At 60.2% G+C, this 1977-nt stretch overlaps 1 protein-coding gene across 1 annotated transcript in view; it reads left to right on the top strand.

The window, feature by feature from the left end:
* Positions 1-562: 562 nt before the first annotated feature.
* Positions 563-1977, top strand: part of LOC117243815 (proline-rich protein 13-like) — a gene marked incomplete at its 3' end in the record, with an annotated part of 5541 nt that continues 4126 nt past the window's right edge. Inside the window, exon 1 of the mRNA XM_033511752.1 lies at positions 563-1052. Coding sequence (XP_033367643.1) covers positions 915-1052 — 138 coding nt within the window. The remainder of the gene's footprint in view (positions 1053-1977) is intronic.

Below are 1977 nucleotides of genomic sequence, written 5' to 3'. Positions count from 1 at the left end.
GGCTCCTCCCGCGGCTTTTCCTTCCCGGAATCCTTCGGGAACGGGAACCTGGGGTCTCCCCCGGCCTTCGGGGATCCCCGGAGTCGGATTTTCCCGGGATCTCTTGGGATTTTCCCGGGATCTCTTGGGATTTTCCCGGGATAATCCACGGCTGGAATTCCCAAAAAAAAAACCCCTCATTAAAAATCGGGATGGGTTGGGAATCCTCGGGATGAGTTTTCCCGGGATATTCCTCTCCTGGAGCATTCCCAGACAGATTTTCCATCCTTTTCCCGCTTTTCCCAACTTCCCAAAACCCCTCGGAGCGCGGATTTGGGGCGGAATTTCGCTCCAAGATTCTCCCGAGGTTGTTTTTTTTTCCCGCCCGGATCCTTTCCCGATAAAAATCACGGATTCCCTTTGGGATTGGGGCAGAATTGGGGGGCTTGGGGGCTTTTCCCGCTGCTTTTCCCGCCGCGGATTCCCGGAATTTTCCTTTCTCCCGCCCCCGGGGTTGGGAATTTTCCCGGGAATCCGCTTTTCCCGCCACTAACCGCAGCTTTTCCTTCTTTTCCTTGCAGCCGAAACTCCCGGGAACATCCCCGGGGGACCCCCCGGCCCCTCTCCCCTCACCCCAAATCCCCCAAATCCCATCCCAGCTTTCCCAGATCCCATCCCAACTTTCCCAGCTCCCGTCCCAGCTCCCGGCTCGTCCTCCCTCGCAGCCTCAGCCGCTTTCCCGACCTCCGTCCCGACCTCATTCCCGGCCTCCATCCCAACCCCGGCCGCCTTCGGAGCCGCCGCGCCCGGAGCCGCCCCCGGGGCTCTTCGGGGTCCCCCCGGCTCCGTTCCCGGAGCCCCCCGAGCATTCCCAGTCCCCTCATTCCCAGTCTTCCCAGCATTCCCAATCCCAGCATTTCCCGCTGCCGGGGGGGATGAAGGCGGCGGCGGCGGCGGCTCCGGCGCTGCTGCCTCCGGAACATTCCCGGAGTTTTCCGCTGATCCCGGCGCCTTTCCAGCCCTTGGCCGGTCCGGCGGCCACGCAGAAGGGTGGTCCGGAGAGATTCCAGCAGGTAAATCCCGGGAATTCCCAGAAAAAACGGGAATTCNGGAAATCCGGGATCCAGGGGAAGGAAATGGGGATCCAGGAGTGGAAATCCGGGATCTGGGAGCAGAAATCCGGGATCCAGGGGCAAAAATCTGGGATCCAGGAGTGGAAATTCGGGATCCAGGAGCAGAAATCCGGGATCCAGGGGCAGAAATCTGGGATCCAGCAAGGGAAATTCGGGATCCAGGAGCGGAAATCCGGGATCTGGGCACAGAAATCCTGGATCCAGGGGCAGAAATCCAGGATCCAGGAGTGGAAATCCGGGATCTGGGCACGGAAATCCGGGATCATGGGGAAGGAAATGGGATCCAGGAGCGGAAATCCCGGAGCGGATCCCCCCCGGATCCGCTTTTCCCGCTGGATCCGCCCCGAGGGACCCGAACCCCCCCCGGGATCTCCCGGAATTCCTTCCCGGGATTTTTCCAGCCCCAAATTCCCGACGCCGCCCCGCTCCGCTCGCTTGGCGCTCACTAACCCCGACCGCTGCCGCTCCCCGCGCCCCAAAATCCCCGGAATTCGCCCCAAATCCGCCGGGAGCCTCCCCAGGGCCGTTCCCGGGAATTCGGGAATGGGGGGAAGGGAAGGTCGGATCCATCCGGGAGAATCCCTGGAATGGGGAGGGGGAAAAAAGTGGGAATGGGGATTTGGGGAGGAGGGAAAAAAAAGGGAAAATGGGATTTGAGGTTCCTGGGGTGGATCCAGCCGGAATTCCAGAGAATTCCAGGGAATTCCGGCTTGGGGAATTCCAGCCAGAATTCCAGATGTTTCCAGGCGATTCCAGCTGGAATTCCGGGCAATTCCAGTGGGAATTCCAGAGAATTCCAGTCAGAATTCCAGCCGGAATTCCAGACAATTCCAGCTGCAGTTCCAGAGAATTCCAGATAATTCCA

This window comes from Parus major, unplaced genomic scaffold (genome assembly GCF_001522545.3).
Source record: "Parus major isolate Abel unplaced genomic scaffold, Parus_major1.1 Scaffold571, whole genome shotgun sequence".
Classification (NCBI taxonomy): Eukaryota; Metazoa; Chordata; class Aves; order Passeriformes; family Paridae; genus Parus; species Parus major.
The sequence above is the reverse complement of the archived record's forward strand: the minus strand, read 5'-3'. Positions and strand labels throughout refer to the sequence as shown.